Genomic DNA, 23117 nt, shown 5'->3' on the forward strand with positions numbered 1-23117 from the left:
GTACACATGGCTATATTTCTCTGTTTGTGGAGCAAGGTGGTCTGAAGACCTTTGCTTTCATTGGCGGCTGTAGTGCTTGGCCCACAACTACAGCTCCCACTGAGCGGCAAGTGTGACTGGGCCTGGGCCTGGCCGTGGGCCCCACCGATCCTCACCCACCCCCGCAGGCTGACATCCCGCCTGCCCTCAGCCCAGCCTGGCCTGGCTGCCCCAGGGCTGGGTCTGACCCCGGTTCCCCTCACCGGGCACTGACTGACTGACGGGCTGACTGCCTTCCTGGCTTGGCCCCGGATCTGCCTTGTCACCACAGACGTGCCTGGTGATCTGGGCTCTGGGCTGGCCTTGGCTGCTACCTCTGGGCCTGCCCCGCTCGCCTTGCTTGGGGCCGGGCCTGGGCCCTGGCTGGGGAGGCCCCTGCCCTGTCCACCATGCTGCCAGCTCCCTGTCCCTGAGGCAGGGGCTGGTCCTTGCAGCTCCCTGGCAATGTGCCATATTTGCTTAAGCGCTACGCATATCTCCTGTGAAATGCTTGCTCTGCATTTCAAAGAAGTGCAGGATTGTGTATGCACATATGTGTTTTTATGAACCCTCCCCAACAGAAAGCAATCTCGATATATTATTAAGGCCGCAATGATGTTTTGTGCTGGTTCCTTGTTAATAAGACTCCGCTGTCTTCTATTAGAGTGCAAATTAGGTCCTGAGTGTTGTTTTGTTCCCTCATTTCTTGCTGTGAAGAGGCAGTGTAGTCTTAGCCCTCCCTCCCAGAGATTATTATTGCTCAGTAAATAGCTATTCATGGAAATTACCTACTGTTCTGTTACATTATCATTAAAGATGGAGGGGAGAAACAATATATTGGCAGACAGGGTTGACTCGTGTGCAATCCTATCTAAGCCATTAGGAAACAGACATTAAAAGTTTCAGTCACTTGGCCACAATTCAGCACCTTGGCACATCAGCCATTCTTGTGTGTCTCCTCTTTCAGATGTAGTGTTCAGGTGGCTGAGACCAGTGCTGTGTCTTTCTACTGTTTATTAATGTCCATCGCCATGTACTGCTGTATTTTAAAAATGAGGAAGTGCTGAGAGGGAAAGCCAGAAAAATTTTTTTTTTTTCTTTTGGACAGTTTCTATGGGAATTTTCAGGAGTAAATGCAGTCTTTGTCAAAGCTGTTGTTGACTTAGCAAGAGAAAAGATGGTTTGTTATTTCAGAGGAAGTTAAAAAACCCTGTTTTCCTATTAATAGATAATACAGGCTGCACCATGAGTAAAAAGCTACTCTAATGCAACTGAACTGAAGAAGGACATAGCTGGTGCACAATCTTGCAAACTGTCATACATATAAGTGGTCTTACTGATTTCAGATAAGTTAATTACATTAGTATAATTGTTCATAAAACAGTATTACCTAAGATTTTAAAATTTAAAGTCCTTACATGGAAGCTTATTACCTCCCCCTGAAATTCTGCATGGAGAGGCACAGGTCTAATCCAAATGAAAAGTGTGCTGTTTCAAACGGGACAACTGCCTTCTTCCCTCTTCCTTACTCTATGTATCTGAGGCTTACACAGATGCATTTTAAAAAATTAAAAGTCACAGTAACAGAAGATAAGGTGAAACCTTTTCTGTTAACATAATTTCCATGAAAGTTGAGGTGCTCTGGATATATATGGATTGTGAACAGATATATATCCACAAACCTTACCTTATTATGTATCTCACTCACAGTCTACAGGCATACTGGTGATTTCTTACTGTGCAGATCAAGTGACTTTTTATTAAACTTTCACTCTTGGAGGATAGTATAGAAAAATAGTCTATCTAAGTAAGTCAAAGCACAGTACCAGGACCCTGAATACACCAACAGGCCTTAATGGCCCTGAGCAGCCTCCAGTGGGACTTCCACACACACTCTCTGCCCATGGGCCTGGGATGTCCACTTAAGCTCAGGCCTTAATCACTGCCTGAGCTATGCCTAGGTGTCTATAGCTCCATTTCTGTCTCTGGTGCTGTCTCCTGGGTGGAATTTGGAGCCATTTTGTAGCCTTGTCTCCAGTCCTGTCCCTGACCCAGTCTTTTTTCTCCTAACTGGGCTCCCTGGATGGACCCTAAACCTGGTTCATCACTTTGGCTTGTTGATGGACCCTGTTACTAGGATCCTGCTCTGCTTGCTGTGTTCAGACCCTGTGGGACTACACCTTGTTGATAAGGACACTGCTTGTGCTGGGGTTACTCTTGGCTCCCATCTCCCCTTCCCTCAGATACTGCCCTGAAATACAGCTGGACGAAATCTGAGATTTCAGTTAAGAAAATTCTGCCAACCATTTCACCAGCCTTGAATTCATTCAACCAACCAAATTATGGCTCTTTCCCTAACAGTATCATAGAATCATAGAATAGTTTGGTTTGGAAGGGACCTTTAAAGATCATCTAGTCCAACCCCTCTGCCATGGGCAGGGACATCTTCCACTAGATCAAGTTGCTCAAAGCCCCATCCAACCTGGCCTTGAACACTTCCAGGGATGGGGCACCCACAACTTCTCTGGGCAAGCATTGTCTCACCACCCTCATCACAAAAAAATTTGTTCTTTACATCTAATCTAAATCTACTCAGTTTTAGTTTAAAACCATTACTCCTTGACCTGTCCCTACAGGGCCTGGAAAAAAGTCTCTCTCCATCTTTCTTATAAGCCCCTTTTATATATTGAAATGCTGCAATAAGGTCTCCCTGGAGCCTTCTCTTCTCCAGACTGGACAACCTCAACTGTCTCAGCCTTTCCTCATAGGAGAGGTGTTCCATCCCTCTGATCATTTTTGTGCCCCTCCTCTGGACCTGCTCTAACAGGTCCATGCCTTTGTTGTACAGAGGACCCCAGAGCTGGAGGTACTATACCATGTGGGGTCTCATGAGAGTGGAGTAGAGGGGCAGAATCATCTCCCTTGACCTGTTGGTCACACTTCTTTTTATGCAGCTCAGGATACTGTTGGCTTTCTGGGCTGCAAGCACACATTGCAAGCTCATAGCTAATTTTTCATTCACCAGTATCTCTAAGTCCTTCTCTGCAGGGCTACTCTCAATCCATTTATCACCCAGCCTGTGTTGATACTGGTGATTGCCCTGACCCAGGTGCAGGACCTTGCACTTGGCCTTGTTGAACTTCACGAGGTTCATATGGGTCCACTCCTCAAGGTCTCTCTGGATGGCATCCCTTCCCTCCAATGAATGAACTGTACCACTCAGGTTGGTGTTGTCTGCAAACTTGCTGAGGGTGCACTCAATCTCACTGTCTATGTAAATAATAAAGATATCAAATAGTATTGCTCCCAATGCAGACCCCCAAGGGATACCGCTTGTTACTAATCTCCATTTGGACATTATCTACATGTAGATTAAACAGTGACAGGGGAAACTACCGGACAATGGAACTCTCAGTTGACTATCTTGTTGAGTTGTATGAACAGTTCTTGATATGGTTTTGAATAGTCAAACTGGCACTTTTCCAAGTAATTCCCAGGTATGGGAATACCCAGAATTTGGCATTGAGCAAAGATAGTTCACAACTGACACTTCTTTCAGGAGGCATTTTGTATTGTTCTAGCTGGCCTCAGTGCTGGAGAGTGATCTGAACACATTTCATTTACTGCTATTTTTGTAGACTACATATATCTATTTGACTCAAATTCTCCATATGCATACACATTTACTTAGCTTTCCTCTCATGATAAAGGCAGTTGATCTCCTTAAAAATATTCTAGTGAGTAAATTTGAACTCATAGACTCAATAAGGTAGTGACCTTGATCAAGAATAGTGTCTGAATAGACTCTCATGAATCTTCAGGGGCAACGAATTAAATTCTCTCAAAGGCACATTTTAAAAATTATTCTCCCTCCACCTCTGAAAGTCATATAATAGATGTTTAGTTTAGTTTCATACCAATGCAATGACACCAGCCCTATGCCTTCCAAGCTGTGCTGCAGAATTTAGCAGGTAACTGTTTTGACAGTAGAATTTACCAAAGATTTACTGTATTTTTAGAAGCTCTTGCTCAAATTAGACTGACTAGATATATCCGGATGCACACATGACAGTGACTCAGAACGGTTCTGAGAGGAGAAGGTTTAACATAAAGATTTTTAATTTCCTTTTAACAGATGGATTTTGTCTTCTACTAATAAGCAACATACCCCTTTGTTTCATAAGCATATTGTAATCATGTTAACCATGGTTACGGGATTTACCAGTGGAACTGTAAGCATCTAATAATATATCCTACAATGACAAAAAAGGAGATGCTTTATCTAGGTTTTCATTGTTGACCTACTGATTCACATTCAAATTACCAAGTTATTTATAACATTTCCAGTCATTCTAGTCAGAGTTATTTTTAATTGCATGTATTATTTTATAGAGGCGTATACAGTAGTATTTTGCTTGATTATTCCTTGTCACTGCAGTACAAAGTCTGTCTTAGTGAAGGAGAGGAAACAGATAATCTTCTCTATAAATTAAATAACTCTATGTCAGGTAAAGACTTTAGCTTTGTGTCATCAGTGTAATCAAAATCATAGAAGGCAAAAGCAAGCAGGAGGAGTTTCTATCCTGTTCTGTACTGAATGTATCCATTAATTTCCACTCAAAGAGATCTCACCAGGCTGTAGGCACAGACAGGCAGGAACTTCATGAAGCTTAGCAAAGGCAAATGCAAGTTTGCATACCTGGAATGGAATAACCCCATGCAAGAGTAAAGACTTGGAGCTGACTGACTAGAAAACAGCTTTGCATAAAAGGATCTGGGGGTCCTGGTGGACAAAAAATTGCATATGAATCGATGATGAGTTCTTTCAGCAATGAAGGCTAACTACATGCTATGCTTTAGAAAAAGCATAGCCAGCTGATTGAAGGGGAGCCGTTATTTCCTTCCATGTGACATTTATGAGTTTGCATCTGTATCCAGCTGTAGTCTCCCCTGTACCTGGAAAGCACTACCCACATGGTGCAACACTAGCAGAGGGCTATTAAGATGACTGGGGACTAGAGAACAGGATATATGAGGAGATGCTGAGAAAGCCAGGTTTGTTCAGACTGGAGATGAAAAGTTGAGTAGATGGAGGTAATTGCAGTATTCCACTACCCAATGAGCGGTTCTAGAGAACGTGGACCCAGACTGTTCTTGGAGGTGCACAGCAAAAGGATGAGAAGCAACGGAAGCAAGTTAGAGCAAAGGAAAATTTAATTATATGTAAGGTAATAATTTTCATAATAAGCATAGTCAAACCATGGAGCAGATTGCCCAGAGAAACTGTGGAAACTCCATTCTTGGAGATACACATTCACAATTATACTGAACAAAGTTCTAGGCAACCTGATCTAATTTGGGAGTTGGGTCTAACCTCTAAATTTGTCCTGCTCTTAGAAGAAGTTTGGACCTCATTCCTTCTGGAGCAGTCTTCCAACCTGAGCTGTTCTATGAAGCTGTTTAATAGCTGTTTAATCAGTGACACAGACAGTGGGTTTGAGTGCAGCCACAGCCCAGAAAGCCAACCATATCCTGGGCTGCATAAAATGAAACATGGCCAGCAGGTCAAGCGAGGTTATTCTGCCCCTCTACTCTGCTCTGGTGACACCCCACCTGGAGTCCTGCATCCAGCTCTGGAGTCCTCAGTACAGGAAAGACATGGACCTGTTGGAGTGGGTCGAGAGGAGGGCTGCAAAAATGATCAGAGGGATGGAACACCTCTCCTGTGAGGAAAGGTTGAGAGAATTGGGGTTGTTTAGGCTGGAGAAGAGAAGGCTCTGGGGAAACCTTATTGCAGCCTTTCAATACTTAAAGAGGGCCTATAAGGAAGATGGGGACAGACTTTTTAATAGAGCCTGTAGTGATAGAACAAGGGGTAATGGTTTTAAACTAAAAGAGGGTAGATTTAGACTGGATATAAGGAAGACATTTTTTACGATCAGGGTGGTGAAACACAGGAACAGGTTGCCCAGAGAGGTGGTAGATGCCCCATCCCTGGAAACATTCAAGGTCAGGTTGGACGGGGCTCTGAGCGACCTGATCTAGTTGAGGATGTCCCAGCTCATTGTAGGGGGGTTGGACTACATGACCTTTAAACGTTCCTTCCAACCTAAACAATTCTATGATTCTATGAATCTATGCTTCTGTAATGAATGTAGGCTATTCCAAGACTATTGTTTTCTGGACTTCATATTTATTTCTATTTTAGCAAAACAAACAGTCACCTAAACTTTTTCCAAAGGTTGAATGACCCTAGATTTTCCCCTGAAGGAACATTACTGTTTAATTTATTTGTCTCTTCTCAGGAAGAGACAGTCTTAATCCTCTGGTTGTGCAGAGTAATACTGATTTAATGGTGTAATTCAGCAACGAATGTGCAGGGTAAAAAGCTTTTAAGTCAGAATGATGTGACAAACATTCCAGCTATTCAGGGCAGAATCCTGGAACTTATTCTTTGCTAAGGTAGAGTAATAATAACTGAGCAACAGCATTGTTAGAATTAGTATATAAGTGTAGTTGAGCAAATCCTTTTCCTCATTCCTGCAATTTAGGATGATGTTCACAACAAAATATCAAAAGCACATACTAAATGAATACCTCATATATATGGTTGCCTTAGAAATCAAATAAAGCTCTTCAGATCCTTATAGGACAGGAGGGACATTTAATGAACTGAAATATGGCACACAGAAATGTTAAGTCAGGATGTCTGAAAAAAAGCTTCAAATTTTTTAATTGAATTTACTGACTTGGCATCTTCTTTCCCATCATTGAGCTGATGTTGTTCCTGTTGAATTGCCTTAGCTGGTTCAGTTGATTTTTCAGTTTTTGAAGGCTCAGGTTCTTTTGCTGGTACTGCATCTAGAAAAAAGGTTTTAATTTTTGAATATCAATTTTAAAAGAATTATGATAATACTTTTGGAGGAATCACAGCTTGGCTGCCATTATTTCTTCAGTGGACAAGCATTACATGATACTGATTCTGGGACCTGATCTTTGAATAATTTCCTGCTTAAATCAATCTTAGTGCCAGCTTTACAGAACATGTTTATGGTGAGTGTTCCTTTTAGAATACGTAACTTATTTGTGGTTTTTAAACTAGATGCATCTGTAACCAGCTCAACAATGGTCAATACAGAGCTCTTATATATTTATAAGCAACACGAACTCATGCAGTAAGATACAATTTTAGTGTGTGCTTATTTAAAAAAATATGTAGAGGACAGATAGATAGATCTCTCCAGAAATGCCTTGTGAAATACAGGAAGAAAAATTAAGTGTAGCTTGTTTGCTTATGCATAGAAATGCTAATGACATTATTTATACTCCAGTATTTGAATTGCATTAAACCTCTTTTTGCTTCAGCTGCCATGACAGTCCTGTTTGTTGCTGAGTAAATTATGATTTAAATATATCATTAGGGATGTGAGTGTGTAGAACTTTGGCTAGTCTATTTCTTCTTTTTTGTTAGAAGTAGCTTTTTTAAAGCAGTTTAAGTGGGAAGTTTGTAGAGTTTGAAACAAACTATGCAAATTGTATAGTCTCTTGCCATTTAAGTGGCCTTATGTGATTAATTTTTACAATTAATCCTATATTTTTATTTTAAATTTTCATGATGACAAATAATTTGAAAGCTCTCATCAGTCTGACACTTTGCATAAAGGAGGAACAAGCTCAGCCTTCATAAATACTTTAAGTAATATGATTATACAGGAAAAAGCTTGGCAGCAAAACATCATAGCAAATAAATCAGGAGCCTGTTGTGTATGCTGTATTTTAAATTCAGGATAGCTCAAAGAAAATCAGACCTTGAGTATTTTGGATAGATAGTGTAAGATTAGTCTTCTGATAGTTAATCTCCATATTTAGAGAGTTGTTATTCATTTCAGAGGGGTAAAAGCAGTTACACCGGTAAACTGTTAAGCTGCTCAGCTGGAAGGTGGTTGCTTGAAATGGCATTGAAACAAAACTTAGTGAAGGACAGCAGGTCAGTTTGTTTACAGCACTTGATAAACCAAACTACCCTCCTACCACCATTTATTCAGATTTGGGATAATATTTTCTTCCAGGCATCTATTAGGAACAGATGCAATGTTTCTTGAGCTGAGTTTCAGACTTTTACTGGATGGACAATTGATTACAGGACCAGTGGGGCATTTCTAGCATTTTTTCTTAGTATTTATGTTAAGAAGCGAGAACACCCTGTGTGAGCCCTGCTACTCTTACAGGAATTAATTTCTTAAACAGGATCAAAGACAAGACCTAGACAGAGGTATCTGTGGACGCCAGAAATACTCAAGCCAGAGTCAGACAAGGAACTGAAGAGAAGGCAAAGAAATCCATGTTACCCAACGTCAGCTGGGTTTTGACAGCAAGTTCAGGGGTTAATTTTCAAATAGTCCCTTGGGGAAATGTAGCACTATTAAGTATGAGTGGACAGTCTGCAGGATTTGTACTACTTATCACCTGTAGGCTGGGAAGAATTTTGTGAGGAATTCCATTTAAAACTCTGATATTCGATTCAATTTATGACTTAAATTGATAACAGTATCTCATCCACTTAATGGAAATGCAGATTATTGTTTCCTTTCTGCAGCAGTTAGTATTGCAGCACTATCTTGAGGAAAAGTCTGTTGAAAATATAACACTAGGGAATGTTTCATCTTACCCGAAGGATCTGCCAGGGAATTTCCAAGGTACAGAATAACACACATTCAGGAAAGTGAGGACTCCAAAGAGGACTGTTGCCATTCCTGTCCCCAGGAAGATTCAAGAGAGGATGAAAGAGTTTCTTACCATTTGATTACAGGAGTTCAAAATGCTTTTCTGGGAGTTCCAGTCAAAAAGGCTTTTTTTAGGAAGGAGAATTTTAAAACAGGTTCAGGTTTCTAGCACAGTGAACACATTCTCATAGTGAAATAAAATTTATTTCTCCTAGGAATTTCATAGACATCCTCTGTAAGAAAATGGCAGAGGAGCTGCAGTTACAGAAAATAAAGGGGGTTTGGACCTATTTATAACTGACTCATTTGTGGGTCTTGCTACAAAACCTTAACCTGTTAAAATTCTATTTAACTCTTTCCCTAGGGGATCTCTACAAATGATGCTACTGACTTTGTGCTTTACTTGGCACGTAGTCCTGCTGTGGTTTTGTGGTCAACATGACGTGATCTAGAAAAAAGATGCAAGAGCCCAAAATTTCAGCACTTGCTGAGGTTTCTGCTCCCTTCTGAATTCATGGTTTGTAGTTTCCCAGTTCTCCCTGCCCTGACGGCCCCAGCCAAAAAGCCATGTACTCAACAGTGAAAGAAAGGCTAATCTCAAAATTTCTGTAATTATCTCACTTTAGGAATTTTCTTTGTAATAGTAATTGCCCCTAGTTACATCTATACTAGCAGAGAATACAACCTGATAGGAGCAATCAGAACAGTGAAATGGTGCTGAAGACCTGGCATCCAATCTATATTTGTTTGAGGCAGCTGTATTTCAAACCAGGTCTATTGTGATCCTCTGAAATGGATGACCATCAGCAGCATGAGTAAAGTAGGTTTACTCATGACGTGCTTCTTCTGGTTTAGTTTTATTCTAAAGGAATCCAGTCATGCATTCCTAGAGGGTTTTTTTGGTGAAAAAACAGAGCACAGTGGGGGACAATCAGGAGATTTGTTTCAGAAGGGCATTCTTCACCTGAAACAAAGTGCCAGTATAGACACACTACCTAGAGTAACAGGCTCCTGAATAAGACAATCCATCTCTGGAATGACAACATGTGTATTGGAAGAGAAGACCACAAAATAAAAAATATATGTTGCTTGCACATAAGCATCCCATTGCAGAAGGATAATGGCTTCTCAGCCTCCTAGATATTCTCAAGGTATTCAGTCTGAGGTCTGAACCTACACCAGCCATTAAATGCTGACTGGACTCAAACTGATGGAAAACATTGTAATCCCATGAATATTCCAAATTTCCACAAGTTTTTAGAGTTCATAAATCTCCAGGACCAGCACAGGACTTACTTGCATTAAGGATTAGGATATCACAGCCTAACACCACTGCCAGCTGTGTGTCAAGTTTTAGTTGTTTCTTTCTGTGTGAAATTGTGTGGGCTGTCCTTATAGTCACATTTAAAAAACCCTATTCGCTCTTTGCTGCTTAAATCTAGCTTATACTCCCCTGACTTATGAGACCAGCCCCAAAAGAATGCCTTTAAGAACAATGTGGTAGTGATTTTAGGGAACATTTAGAGTACAACAATTGGTTTCTAGAAGAACAGATCCATCAGGTAGATGGCAAAGCTTACGGGACAACAAAGAAATCTTCTATTGGCTTTACATAACTTTGGTCATGGTAAAGAAATCATGAGAAAAAGGAGCCAGAACTATGCTGAGGCACTAACATCTAAAGCAATTTTCAAACCAGATAGATCCATACTTACTCAACAAAATAAGGGATTTGAATTCTTCTAAATGATTTCCATTTCCATTATATTGGAATATAAGTAGGTAAAGCTGCCAAGGTATTAGCAGTGGCAGTTGAGGAATGCAGCCCACTGGTGTCTACGTATTCTAGATCATTTGGACTCCCCATAAGAATAACATAATTTAAAATGGACTTGGGGTAAGTGTTGCTGGTTCTGTTTTAAGATGGAAGGGAAAAGCGCCAGTTGTGGTAGTATATCTCTGAGGGCAAAACACTGCTTGATGGAATCCCTCAAAAAGATAGCTGGTTAACTTCAGAGGCCCACTGAAACTTCATCATACCAGTGATCTGCCTAGGATAGCAAGGAGCAAGGAACACAATGCAGGTTATAAAATTGATTTGTTTCCCTCTCTTAGTCTTTCAGATTTTTCTGATTTTCCACAGGTCTTTGTTGTTCCAAGAGAGACTTAGGCCAGGCAAAAAAGTAATAAAAAAGACTATTGGTGGGATGTCAGTCTTTTACCTGTGTTATCTTAGGCAGGTTGATGATGCTCCCAGCTGAAAGTTAGTATTACTGAACTTTCATTGTTTATTCTTGTCCCCTATTTTCATACTTCCAGTAAAATAACATTGGAATAGTATTGCAGGATTAGGTTAGAGTAGCCAGAAGATCTCTGCATGTTGGAGGAGTATATCCAACTTATTCCAAGGCTGCTCAGCTCTCTTGTTCCTGTTTCCATAAAGCAGTTTTTATCTTCAGTTTTCACTTCACAATTTTGGACAGAGACCCTTGACAGTCTTTCCAAATTAATTTGATTTCCTACCACCATACACACACACACACACACACACACACTTGCAAAATAGCCCATAGCAGAGTATTTCCCATTTCTGTAGTGGAGCAAAAAAGAGAATACTTTACTTATCTGTGGAAGTAAATACTTATCTGTCCTTTTTGATTGATAATTTAGATTTTTCTTCCTCTGCAACTCAAAAGGCTAAATGTTGGGGTTTTTATTAAAACTGTGTAATAATCACATGAAACCAGGAGTTCAAGCTTTGCAAAAAGCAGAATACCGTGAGGCTAAGCATAACACTGGAAGACATGGCAAAGTTGTTTTTAGTTTAAACCTGCTTATGTAGGACCAACTCCACCGTCATGTTTCTAAGATTTAGCACTATACACACTGTCCTAAAACTGTAGGCATTAGTCCTAAGGACCTTTTTCCACAGAGGAAGCTGTTGGTATAGGTAGATTTGTCAATGCCAGGACACAGCACTGCAGAGTTGCCCTTCTTGCCATAATCAGTTTGATTCTTCTAAAGCCTTCACTCAGTGTATGTAAGTATTGGTGGATCCAAAAATCTCTTTCATAGGCCTAGCCCCACAGAGGTGTTGCTGACTTCTCTTCTGGCAATAGGCAATGCCAGCAAAGGACTCTAAAACCTCATGGATCCACTGAGATAAGTGTTATCTTGTGGCCATGAATATTATCGTGATCCTTCCACTGGCAGAGCATAAAATGTTACTTACTAACATAGTAAGTACTTAGAAAACGGAAGGGCAGATTAAGTCAGTCATTTTACACTAATTAATAATTTACTGTACTTCCCAGTCCTATTCCTGCTGTTACTGGTGTTCTTCAAAAGCCCTAGATTTGCAAAAGACAATGGTCTCCCCTCCAGCCTGGCTAGAACAGCTCCTTCCTCTTATTCCCTCCAAAGGTCAACGTGGAGACTGAGGTGCTGAGCTGCCAGCTGTGAGAGACTGAAAGAGTTAATGTCTCAAACATTGTGGCGGGGCAAGTTCTGCATAACAATGATGAAACCCAGGTGAGAAGCCAGTTGGCCACAGGACAACAGGGCGTGGAGTGCGTGCCGGAGGATGCGCAATTCTGTGTTCTAATACGCTGAGCAGGGCAGCTCACCATGCATGGCCAGAGGTCAAGCAACAGGCATGCCTGCAGGGAGGGAGAAGTTACTCCCCAAATAACCCTCAAGTCCACCAACCCATTTCCCGAAGGTTCTGAAAGCAAAAACCCCTCATGACACCTAATTAGCCTGATCAGTTTGTGTGCTTGCCCAAAGGAGGGGCAAGGAGATTATCGAAAGACACAAATTGAAGCCCCATGTGCGCATGCCCTCTGGAACTGGACCTCTAGCCTGGCTGCACCAATGCTGGACCCAGCTGGTGAAATCTTTCTCTTTTCTTTCTCTCTCTCTCTGTCTTTTTTTCACAATCCCCACACCTCATCCCTTTAGACATAAACTGATGACCAAGTCTGGGACTCGGAGTGGATCCAGCCACCCCTAGGCTCCTCTCTGAGAAGGAGTCTAGAAAGCAAGGGGGTCTGCTCTGAACCTCATGACACAACAGAAGGGGTCTCATTTTCTTCCTGCATTGATCCCCAAATAAGCAAGGCTTGCAGTATATGTTTGGTGACCATGGTTAGCACGTTACATGGTTTAATGGTGTAGTTTCATGCCAATTCTTGTTGTGAGTGAATAAAAGTTGAGTTTTGTGAGTTAAAGGATCCCTGGTGTCATTTCACCTTAATCCTGACCTGGGAGTTGGTGAACCTGAGTCATTGTCCTGAGAAATTGGGATGTGACACCAGCCTGCTCTTCAGAGCAAGGGAAGAGATTGCCTGACCAAACAGGCTCTTTTCTCCTATCTGACCCCCACTTCCGGCTGTGCAAACAGCAGCAGGAGGCTTAGGGACGGGGAAGAAAGTACTTTGTGCTGTGGAGACCACCAGCCTTACTGGTTATTCAGCATCAGGAGCTGTGCCTCTGGAGCAGTCAGCCAGTCTGAAGGGACTTTTTTCCAGAAAGTAATAAACCATAAATCTCTCAGTTACTAGGCTGGCTTTAAAAGTTCTATTTCTTGGATCAGTTACGTCCAGGTACACGTTCCCTAGCCATAATAACTGACCTTTAGAATCACAAATGTATTATCCTTATTGAAAAAATGAAGAGAAGCAAAATGTCAAATGAAAGATTAGTTTTTAGAGATAAAGATATGAATAAATGTCAGCAGCTAGATAGTAGCAGTTAAATGTATTCCATAGCTTTTGCTTTGCCATACTTCAGAAGGGGAAGACTTTCTTCCCCAGAATTCCCAGCCAGCCCCATTGCCTTATACTAGCAAGTCTGACCAGTATCTTATCCATGCTTCCTCTCATTTTCTGGACTCATTGGTCATATGTGAATGTAGAACTTTTAATAGCTAGCAGTTACTTATGGGTCTCATATAAAAAGCAGAGAGTTCCCTGGGCTGCTTCTTTTGGCTGTACAAAAGCACAGTTTAGCACAACTTGATTATTATCTGACATAGTCGCACTTCATCTTGAATCCACAATATATTGTTTTACATGACCATTTACAAAATGTTGGCTCGCTTGTAGTTTTTTTCTTTGGTGTAAGCAATATTTCCATTACAACACCCTAGTATAGTGTGTATTTTATATGAATTAAATATGTTTTCAAATATGTTTTTCTACTGCTAACTTCTTAGTGACTTTTTAAAAAATGTAGGCATTTTAAAATAAACTGATGCTTAAAAAATACTATATTAACTCACAATGATAGTGTCGTACTAATTATAGTTAATTGACTTGCTATGTATGTAATACAGTTGTAAACCTTAACACTCAGTTCTGATGTTTGTTACCAGGATTAATGTAGGCAATCTTTATTTAAAGAACATTTAATGTTGTTCTTTTGTACGCCTTCGGTAAAGAAAAAAGTCCTGAAAATCTGATTGGCCTTAAGTGTCTTGATCAGCTTCTCAATACTTAGCAGAAACACAGAAGAGAATTAGTCATTAGCCAGAGGAAGTCATTTTTCTGTTAAATATGTATATTTAATGGTTGCCTGAAAACCTTGTGTAGCTTGGTGTTTGTGCTCATACGATAAAACTATTTTAGTTAATACACAAACAACAACGTTGGCAATCTTAATGGTGCATGGAAATACTTGAGGTTAGAAAGCATTGTTTGAGATGGGAAACTGCATAAAGACATGGGTAGAGCTTGCTAGCAGGAGGCAGAGTGGCTAATGCTTGAATAATCTGCTTTTTAGCTCTCTCAGTGACATATATCCCTTAGAAACATAATTTTAAGCACTTAAAATCAGTGATTTTTTTTGTCATTTCCTCTTTTTGCAAAATATTAAAAGTTTCAAAATGGGTTAGACTCTCAAATAGGCTCTTAAATGTTATCACCTGCCAAATAACAAAGAGAGCATGTTCTCTTAAATAACGGGAGTAAAGACTGACTTTGCATTTGAAGAAGTAGCATGGGAATGAGAGAACTGGTCTACAAACTTCCTGGGATACTTCTGGCATAGTTAATAATTTTCCTGATTGTCCTTGCCTCCTAGAGGCGTTCTTGAGCTATCTCTGTAAATATTTGAAAAATGGCTATAGGATCATGAAGATGTCAAGAAAAATAAACACACAGGAAACCTATGGACAAAGGAGAGAAGAGGCTTCAGCTCTGACATTACAAAATACACACCTTTGTGTCTTTCCAAGCAAAATTTTTTGAACAAATGCTCTGTGCAGGGGAAAAGAGTTCAGAAATCAGTGGGGTTGAAGTAAAATAATCAGTAAGTAGGTCCATCTTAACTCAAGCCTCAACTTCAGTGGCTAACAAAAGTATTATAAAAGTTTATTTTCCATGTAAAGAAAGAAAGATTGCATAAGAAGTTGGGTTTATTTTCCTAGCATTTAACCCTGTCACTCACTTGAAAAAGGAAGATCTGAAATGAATTAAAAGACTTTACATGAGCAGGAGTGGAAGCAGTCTGATTTAACATATTCGAATTCTTGGTAATCTTGAAAAAACACATTTTATGGGAATAATAGCCGCCTGTTGACTAAGTGCCAGTGAAGAGTATAAAGGATAAGAAGACAAGGAATAAGATTATTATTTAAAAGTCTCTTTGCATTGACAGGTTTGGTTCATTGAGGTGCAGCATATTATATCAAAATGCTGTACCTGATTTGTATTTTTTGAAATACAAACCACTTATTTAACCCAGGATTTCGAGGTGTTAGGGGACAGGTTTTGTAAAGCAGCTTAAGAGCCAGCTTCATAACAGGCCAAAGGCAGGTTTTAGCTGTGAGATTTCACATTTAATTCAAATCTCCCTTCTCAGAGGCTTGTAACTCAGTTGTAGTCCATGTAGAGTTAGTTGGTGCCTAATTAGCCAAAATTAGCTGGGGTTTCACAGGAACAGGACTTTGGTACCCTCAATAAATATATCTGCTTTATTTCTATCTACAGGAAGAGGAAGTGACTATCTTTTATATAGCAGCTAGTGATCAACGCTTTCCTCTCAGAAGAGGAAATCTTGGCTCTGGGCCTTGTTTATTTGCAACAGGGTCAAATACCCATTGTGAGAATTATTTCTTCCTTTTTTAAAGTATTCAACCATGTTGTAATATAAATGAATACTGAAATCAATGTTCTTCATTCCTCCTACAAGGTTAGTGCTTCAGTTAACTTCCAGGTTAGTTCCAGGCTCTGTGTTGTACTCCATCTTCTCAGACTTCACAGGTTTTTGCATTCTTTTCTGCACGATGGCCCAGCAATTAGGAAGGCTACAGAATTTCCTCCCACATCTCTTTAGTCTAGACCTTACGTGGGTAGTTAGGGAACTCTACTGGAATGTGAGAGATACGGGTTTGAACTCCCTTATTATGAAAGAGTGGAGGTAAACCAGCTAGGCTAATACATGAAAGCTGGCAGTTATCAGCAGCCTCTGCTGCTTTTCTTTTTTTAGTTAAACACTTAGCAGAAAAGTGAATGTTCCTCGAGTACCTAAACAGAAGTGTACTCACTGGGAGAGAGTCTGGAGTGGACTGAAGTTCCTTTTGAGCAGCCTTTCCTTTGAGGTACTACACATTCAAGGATGTTGACTAAAATTCTTGGTTGGTTGGTGGTTTTGTTCTGTTTTGTTTTGTTTTTTTTAAATTCTGTTTGGGCTTCTCACTTAGGATATAGATTTTCTGACTCTGTCAAAAGCACCAAAATCTCATGCACTATAGAATGGCACTTGCATTTAATTTGCAGGCAGGTATATAACCTTTTATATATCCTCTGTGTACTTTCCAAAGCATCTAGGCTCTGAAGATACTAAATATCACTGAAAATTAATAGGTAATCTCCCAGATGGAAGGTTCTGTCTACATTATGATCCAGAGGTGCAATTGTAGCATGGATAGAAATACCTGTGATAGTTTTAGTCTAGCTTTCTCACTCAAGTCCTACCAAGAACAAAGCGATGACAATAGGGACTTTGGTAAAAGCTGTATAAATATGTCTGTGAATCTGGAAAAAATCTTTGAGACACATGTTGATTTAATAGAAGTAGAAAGACCAAAAACCGGAATATTGGAAAAAGGCCAGTTTCTAGTAAGGGAAAAGTGAGAAGATGAGGACAGACTTCAGAAAAGCAGTACTTAAATGTGGTACTGAGAGTGTTTAGAGAAAGGGAAAGAAAAAGGATGAGCTGGAAAGAATCATACTGGAAGGATCTGCTAGGAGGACAAAAGAAATTGTGATACAGAAAATGATAATGCAGACATCAGCTAGCAGGTGGAGGCTGGATGTGGCCTTCTAAATAGTATAACCACCAACAGAGCTATTGAACAACAGTGTGTAAAACAAGTGAAGCATTTGTAGAGCCAGTCAGTTATGGAAGATGATAGATATGCAAAAAAACTATAGCAATCGGATTCAATATCACAGAAAACCTGTAAGTAGGTGAATCACACTTTGTTAAGTACATGAAGAAATGCAGGGAAAAAATTAAAAAATGAATCCGTTATGGAACAAACTGACTAAGCACAGAGAGTTAATTACAGAGTAAATTAATTATGCAGAGAATTAATCACAAAGCAAGCTAGTGAGAGAGAGGGCAACTGAGGAGGTGGAGATGAGGCAATGAGTAGCCAATAAAGAAGCCAAAAGTACCAGGTGTTGCTGAGTGATGTAAATGGCCAAGTTTTAACCAAACAGACTCCAACTGTGCCTCCTGCTGAGTTCTCATCTGTGTTGGGAACATCATGCTGCCTTGTGAAGTGCTAGCACAAAGGGAGAAGGTGATGGCTGGTTTTGGCCATGTGAGAAGAAGGGGGTGAAGATAAGATCTACTCAGTCTGTTGGTTTGTTTTTCAGGACAATGGAGCTGCAAAATGGAACTATGATTAGAGGCTTTACTGGTCTATTTTATTCTGGTTGTACCAGAGACACTAATGAGAGATCTTGGAAAGGGTTTTCTCTAACTAGTTTTAACTACTCTGTTTAACTGATCTCCCTTAACTAGTGTTACTTGAGCCCTGGCTGTGCATTAATAATTCTCTCCAAATTTGTACATACACTGCAAAATGTTTTCTCTGGTCTCTTGTGCTTTGCTTACCCACAGGCATTCTTATTTTCTTCTTCTAGCAGCTGTCCACAGGATTTTAGGTCTGATGATACAAAGTTCACCAAGATTTGCAGGAGTTTTCATCTAGACCTTCCTGTGAACCCCTTGAGACCAGCCTCACTTTTCTGCCCAGAGATAATGGAGTTCCTTATTCACCTCAGATGGTGAGGACTTATGTACAGGGTGCTGGAATTCATAAACTTCTTCTGAGGTGTGGTGCCTGTGTAAGTTCTCTGGCTTGTATAGCTGTTGTCTATCTAACTCATTAATGCCCACAAGTAAAAGGAGAAACTGTCTTGTGGCTGTTTGAAAATGAGATTTGAAGCACTTTCCAGAAAACTATGGATTTAAAAAAAAAACCCAAACAAACATGGAGCCTAACCATGTGTCCTGGGTTCAGCTGGGATAGAGTTAATTTTTTTTTTACAGGAACCTGGGAGGTGGGGGGCATAGCCGGGGCAGCTGACCTGAACTGGCCAAGGAGCTATTCCATACCATGTGACATCATGCTCAGTATATAAAGGGGGAGCGGGCCGGGGGGTGGGCTCTTCTTTTCGGTGGGGGAAGTGGCAGAGCGTCGGGTCCCGGGTGGTGAGCAGTTGCACTGTGCATCACTCTTTTTGTATACTTTTTTCATTAGTACCGTTGTTGTTGTTGCAATTTCTTTGTGTTGTTCCAGTAAACTGCCTTTATCTCAACCCTCGAGGTTCCAGGTTTGGTTTTTTTTCCTCTCCTCCGTTTTCCCCCCATCCCACCGGAGGGGGGCGGGAGGAGTGAGCGAGCGGCCGCGTGGTCCTTTGTTACCGGCTGGGCTGAAACCACGACAGTCCTTTTTGGCGCCCAACGTGGGGCACGAAGGGTTGAGATAACGACAGATCTGGCCAGAGCGTGTTGAAACAAATTTGTCATACGCATTTCTTATACTAGATAAATAGATGTTAGTCACAATGTTGATTCAGCTGTTTACATGGTGGCGTTTTGTAAGTTCTTATATGCTTTATGTATTGCCTGTAGTTGCGTATCTCATCTCTGGGAGAGTGATTGGGATTATCATTTTGCTGTACTGGGCAATGTCGACTTGTGAAATGATTACATCACTGGTCATGAGGTTAAGCTGTTATCTGTATGAGGCAGTGATATCATTTCCAGACTTTGGGCACCTTCTGTCGGATTTTATTGGTAATTACACCCAACCCATGGGGAAGTCAGGGGGGGATACTTCCCCCCATCCGTTCCCCTCCCTTTTCTCTTTCCAACTAATTACAACAGTTTTCGAGAATTTTGAATATCCTTGGGATGCGCAAGCCTGTGTGCTGTTAGTGCTATGCCTCCTGACTATGTTTCAGGTCTTGTCTAGGGCTACAAAGAGGCTCTTTAAGAGTACCACCCAGAGATCTGTCCCAAAGCTGGATATTCATGGGTGGCACGGCGTGTGGGAGGATGTGGGCAGGTATCTAGAGAACTTCTCACCTCCAGTGACTTGGAAGTTCACTCCCGAACAACTGCAGAACCCTCATGAAGTGATAGAATTTTTGAAAGGAAAATGCTGTGGCTATCCCAGAGACACACAACTCACTACACTGTGCTGGGCCCTGGCCGGTATCTACCAAACCCTGCTTGATACTATGCAGCACCCCCAGGGGGAAAAGGGGGAAAAGATGGAAAACAAGACAACATGCACCGTGGCTGCCCCAACCCCGACAACATGCACCGTGGCTGCCCCAACCCCGACAACATGCACCGTGGCCGCCCCTACCACGACAACAGGCACCATGGCTGCCCCTACCCCGGTGACAGATACTGCCACTAAACCAGAGAACCAACCTGTGCCAGTATCAGTTGCCCCTGTACAGAAAAAGAAACACACAAAGAAATCAGTTCGCTCAGTGAGAGATGAAGATGAACCAGGGTCATCGCGAGAACAGGAGGAAGAGGCAGAACCTGAAATAATTACCCGATCTCTATCCCTGAGTGAGTTGCGTGACATGCGAAAAGATTTTAGCCGCCACCCAGGTGAGCACATTGTTACCTGGCTGCTCCGATGCTGGGATAATGGGGCTAGTAGTGTGGAATTAGAGGGTAAGGAAGCCAAGCAGTTGGGATCTCTGTCTAGAGAAGGGGGTATCGACAAGGCGATGGGGAGAAAAACACAAGTCCTCAGCCTCTGGAGGCGACTTCTGTTAGGTGTAAAGGAAAGATACCCTTTCAGGGATGAAGTTACATGTCACCAAGGCAAGTGGACCACCATGGAGAGAGGTATCCAGTACCTGAGGGAATTAGCCGTGCTGGAGGTGATTTATAATGATCCAGAAAATGCGCAGTCACCCACAGATCCAGATGAAGTCCAATGCACACAACCGATGTGGCGGAAGTTTCTACGAAGTGCACCACCAACCTATGCCAACTCATTGGCAGTAATGTCCTGGAAAGAAGGCTATGGACAAACGGTGGATGAATTGGCTGTCCAACTCCGGCAATATGAAGGAAGTCTCTCTTCCTCCCTACGGGCCTGTGTCTCAGCTGTAGAGGAATTGTCCCGAGAGTTCCAGCAATTCAAAGTAGATATGTCCTCCTCCTCACCTGTACAGGCCCGCATTGCAGTTATTGGGAGTAAGCGTTCCTCTGCCCAAGAGAGAGGAGAGAGAAAGTACACACGACGGGCTAACCTGTGGTTTTACCTGCGTGACCATGGAGAGGACATGAGGAAGTGGGATGGAAAACCTACCTCAGTCTTGGATTCACGGGTACGGGAGTTGCGAGAAAAAGCAACCAGAAAAGAAGATTCTTCTTGGAAAACTGCTGCTCCAGTTTCCCGTGAGCAGTCCCCCGGGCGCAGTAGATGGGCCGATCTCATTTCTGATCCTCTTGAAGGGACTTCTGATTCACATGTGCAAAAAGTGGGTAACAGATATTCTAACCAGGATTAGAGGGGCCCTGCCTCCAGCCAGGTGGAGGAGAGGGACAACCGAGTCTACTGGACAGTGTGGATTCGATGGCCTGGCACGTCAGACCCACAGGAATATAAGGCTCTAGTAGACACTGGTGCACAATGTACCCTAATGCCATCAAGTTATAAAGGGGCAGAACCCATCTGTATCTCTGGTGTGACAGGGGGATCCCAAGAGCTAACCGTATTGGAAGCCGAAATGAGTCTAACCGGGAATGAGTGGCATAAACACCCCATTGCAACTGGCCCAGAGGCCCCGTGCATCCTTGGTATAGATTATCTCAGAAGGGGGTATTTCAAGGACCCAAAAGGGTACCGTTGGGCCTTTGGTATAGCTGCATTGGAGACGGAGGAGATTGAACAGCTGTCTACCCTGCCTGGTCTCTCCCAGGACCCTTCGGTTGTGGGGTTGCTGAAGGTTGAAGAACAACAGGTGCCAATTGCTACCACGACGGTGCACCGGCGGCAATATCGCACCAACCGAGACTCCCTGATCCCCATCCATAAGCTGATTTGCCAATTGGAGAGCCAAGGAGTGATCAGCAAGACTCACTCACCCTTTAATAGTCCCATATGGCCCGTGCGGAAATCTAATGGGGATTGGAGACTAACAGTAGATTATCGTGGGCTGAATGAAGTCACGCCACCGCTGAGCGCTGCTGTGCCAGATATGTTAGAGCTTCAATATGAACTGGAATCAAAGACAGCTAAGTGGTATGCCACAATTGACATTGCTAATGCATTTTTCTCCATTCCTTTGGCAGCGGAGTGCAGGCCACAGTTTGCTTTCACTTGGAGGGGTGTCCAGTACACCTGGAATCGACTGCCCCAGGGGTGGAAACACAGCCCCACTATTTGCCATGGACTGATCCAGACTGCACTAGAAAAAGGTGAAGCTCCAGAGCACCTGCAATATATTGATGACATCATCATATGGGGCAGCACGGCAGAAGAAGTTTTTGAGAAAGGGAAGAAAATAATCCAAATCCTTTTGAAGGCTGGCTTTGCCATAAAAGAAAGTAAGGTCAAGGGACCTGCGCAGGAAATCCAGTTCTTAGGAGTAAAATGGCAAGACGGGCGTCGTCAGATCCCTGCGGACGTGATCAACAAAATAGCAGCTATGTCCTCACCGACTAATAAAAAGGAAACACAGGCTTTCTTAGGTGTTGTGGGCTTTTGGAGAATGCATATTCCAAATTACAGTCAAATTGTAAGTCCTCTCTACCAAGTTACCCGGAAGAAGAACGATTTTAAATGGGGGCCTGAGCAACGACAAGCCTTTGAACAAATTAAGCGGGAGATTGTTCATGCAGTAGCTCTTGGGCCAGTCCGGACAGGACCAGATGTTAAAAATGTGCTCTACACTGCAGCTGGGGAGAATGGCCCTACCTGGAGCCTTTGGCAGAAAGCACCTGGAGAGACCCGAGGCCGACCCCTGGGGTTTTGGAGTCGGGGATATCGAGGATCCGAGGCTCGCTATACTCCAACTGAAAAAGAGATATTGGCAGCATATGAAGGAGTTCGAGCCGCTTCAGAAGTGGTTGGTACTGAAACACAGCTCTTCTTAGCACCCCGACTGCCAGTGCTGGGCTGGATGTTCAAAGGGAAAGTTTCCTCTACACATCACGCGACTGATGCCACGTGGAGTAAGTGGATTGCACTGATCACACAACGGGCTCGCATAGGAAACCCCAGTCGCCCAGGAATTTTAGAAGTGATCACGGACTGGCCAGAAGACAAAGACTTTGGAATGTTGCCAGAGGAGGAGGTGACACGGGCTGAAGAGGCCCCGCTGTATAATAAACTGCCAGAAAATGAGAGGCAATATGCCCTGTTCACTGATGGGTCCTGTCGCATCGTGGGAAAACATCGGAGGTGGAAGGCTGCTGTATGGAGTCCTACACGACTAGTTGCAGAAACTGCTGAAGGAGAAGGTGAATCGAGTCAGTTTGCGGAGGTGAAAGCCATCCAGCTAGCATTAGATATTGCTGAAAGAGAAAAGTGGCCAGTGCTCTATCTCTATACTGACTCATGGATGGTGGCAAATGCCCTATGGGGGTGGCTACAGCAATGGAAGAAGGGCAACTGGCAACGCAGAGGTAAACCCATTTGGGCTGCCGCACTGTGGCAAGATATCGCTGTTCGGATAGAGAAGCTAGTGGTAAAAGTACGTCATGTAGATGCTCATGTACCCAGGAGTCGGGCCACTGAAGAACATCAAAACAATCAGCAGGCAGATCAGGCCGCCAAGATTGAAGTGTCTCAGGTGGACCTGGACTGGCAACGTAGGGGTG

At 42.4% G+C, this 23117-nt stretch overlaps 1 protein-coding gene across 1 annotated transcript in view; it reads right to left on the reverse strand.

The window, feature by feature from the left end:
- Nucleotides 1–23117, reverse strand: part of CNGB3 (cyclic nucleotide gated channel subunit beta 3) — a 74747-nt gene that overhangs the window by 45491 nt on the left and 6139 nt on the right. Inside the window, exon 3 of the mRNA XM_069779619.1 lies at nt 6768–6879. Coding sequence (XP_069635720.1) covers nt 6768–6879 — 112 coding nt within the window. The remainder of the gene's footprint in view (nt 1–6767; nt 6880–23117) is intronic.

Source organism: Haliaeetus albicilla, chromosome 3 (genome assembly GCF_947461875.1).
Source record: "Haliaeetus albicilla chromosome 3, bHalAlb1.1, whole genome shotgun sequence".
In the NCBI taxonomy this organism is placed as follows: domain Eukaryota; kingdom Metazoa; phylum Chordata; class Aves; order Accipitriformes; family Accipitridae; genus Haliaeetus; species Haliaeetus albicilla.